The sequence below is a fragment of the Acanthisitta chloris genome, unplaced genomic scaffold, assembly GCF_000695815.1.
Source record: "Acanthisitta chloris isolate BGI_N310 unplaced genomic scaffold, ASM69581v1 scaffold14706, whole genome shotgun sequence".
NCBI classification, from domain to species: domain Eukaryota; kingdom Metazoa; phylum Chordata; class Aves; order Passeriformes; family Acanthisittidae; genus Acanthisitta; species Acanthisitta chloris.
In genome coordinates this window covers 1-2176 of record NW_008679831.1, presented here as the reverse complement: position 1 = coordinate 2176, position 2176 = coordinate 1, and the positions used below count along the sequence as shown (strand labels likewise).

General features: G+C 55.4%; 1 protein-coding gene across 1 annotated transcript in view; it reads right to left on the bottom strand.

Moving 5' to 3' along the window:
• Window positions 1-1764, bottom strand: part of LOC103804851 (proprotein convertase subtilisin/kexin type 4-like) — a gene marked incomplete at both ends in the record, with an annotated part of 3866 nt that extends 2102 nt beyond the window's left edge. Inside the window, 4 exon segments of the mRNA XM_009077485.1 lie at window positions 691-819; window positions 1493-1588; window positions 1660-1714; window positions 1716-1764. Coding sequence (XP_009075733.1) covers window positions 691-819; window positions 1493-1588; window positions 1660-1714; window positions 1716-1764 — 329 coding nt within the window.
• Window positions 1765-2176: the final 412 nt, after the last annotated feature.

Below are 2176 nucleotides of genomic sequence, written 5' to 3'. Positions count from 1 at the left end.
GGAGGTGCTGCAGTCACCATCCCTGGAGGTGTTCAAGGAATGACTGGACATGGCACTCAGTGCTCTGGTCTAGTTGACAAGGTGGTGACGAGTCACAGGTTGGATTCAATGGTCTTGGAGGTCTTTTCCAACCTCAATGATTCTGGGACTCTGTGAAACAGGGTGAACGCAGCACAACTTGGGTGTTCCAGTGAGTGACCCAGGTTGCCCAGGGAGGTGGTGGAGTCACCATCCCTGGAAGTGCTTAAAAGGTGTCTGGACCTGGTGCTGGAAGAAATGGTTTAGGGTTAATGGTTGGACTTAATGATCTTAAAGGTCTCTTACAACCTTACTGATTCTATGATCCTACCCAAGGGTGACCCTCGCTGGCCACTCAGCCAGAAGAGAGGAGCTCCAACCTGCAGAAATGGTGCTGTTACACACACTCAGGATTTACCTCTCCTTACCTCTCCTGGCCCGTGAGGCTTTACCAGCTTTACTGGCTTTGCAGCTTGCTGTAATTACACCTATTTTGGGGATTAAGAGTGTGCACAAGTCCTAACATTTCCTCTATGTATGAATTCCCTGTGGGAGTCTCCAAAGCTTTGATCCAGCCCTGGAGAGGCTGAGCTCCCACTGCACAGGCAGAAGGAAGGCACCAGGTCCCAGCTTCCCCCAAAGGAGGCTGTTCCTGCACTCCCTTGTAGTTACGTAGTTGGCAGCCAGGTCAGGGTGGTCCTTCTCCAGCCCATCATCCAGGATGGTCAGCACAACCCCCAGCCCTGTGTAGCCTCTGCTCCAAGCCAGGAGGATGTTCAGGTCAGGATTGATGTCATTGTTCTGGAGAACAGATTAAATTTGCTCAGCTCTTGGGCAGAGGCTTGGGGTTACCTTCAGGGGCTTCTGCTGCCTCATCACTGCCAGCATCAGCCTTGGTCAGAGGGGCATTGGGCAGGGCTTTGGCAGCAGGTCAGGGAGGTGATCCTGCCCCTCTGCTCAGCCCTGGTGAGGCACATCTGGAATGCTGTGTTCAGGTCAAGACCAGAGTGTCTTGTCCTGTGCTCAGGACAAGAGGGACATGGAGCTCCCGGAGCAGGTCCAGTGGTAGCTACAGAAGTGTTGAAAGGACTGGAGCATGTCTCTTGAGGACAGGCTGAGGGAGCTGGGGCTGTTCAGCCTTGGGAAGAGACAACTTAAAAATCTTCTTCCTAATGTCTAATCTAAATTTCCCTCTTTCAATTTATCCCCATTACTCCTTGTCCTATCCCTCCAGTTCTTAACCAAGAGTCCCTCTAGTCCCCCTACAGCTTCCCTGGAGCCCCTTCAGACCATGGAAGGTTGCTATGAGGTCTCCACACAATCTTCTCCAGGCTGAACAACCCCAGCTTTCTCTGTAGGGAAGGTGGTCCCCTCCTCCTCTGGACTTGCTCCACCAAGGTCACTGTAGTACTTTGCAGCCTGACCCACTGTGTGACTTGGGTGAGGCTCAGAGGAGAAAGCAGCACCATCTCACCATGTACCACTACTTGTGGAACCAGGGGTCAGTGGGCACCACGCTGGCACCTCTCTTCCTGTGCCTCCTCACTGTCTGCTGCTCGAACCAGAGAACCTGTGCAAGGAGCAGCACTGCAGAGCCTGCCCACAGCCTGCTCTGCCCTCCCTCCTGTACCGCCTCCCTGCCTTGGGGTCCCTCATCAGCCGCACGTGCCAGTCCCAGTGCCTGCTCAGGGCTCTGCCTGGTGCCACGGTGTCTCAGGTGGTAGTAAGGCTCTCTCTCTCCATCCCCTGCAGACACAAAGAGCTGCTGTGAGTGCTCCCAGCCTGGCAGACAGGCTGGAGACACCTGTGCCAGCTCCACAGGGCTGTGCAAGTCAGAGAGGTGAATTCATGACAGAGAGCAGGACAAAGCAGGTCCTGGAGGAGGTGTGGGGGTCTCTCGCTCAACCATGTTTGCTGTGAGGGTGGGGGGAAGCTGGGACAGGACTCCCAGAGCAGCTGTGACTGCTCCATCCCTGAGAGTGCTCCAGACCAGGATGGGGCTTGAAGCCACTGGGGCTGGTAGGAGATGTCCCTGCCCATGGGTCAAGCAGAGGCAACAAGTGAAGGGGACAAACAGCAGGGGTACAGCGTGACGGCAATCACAAGAGGCCGAGAAAGGCGCACATTGGCGGGGCTAGCTCTGGCACTCCCTGCCTGG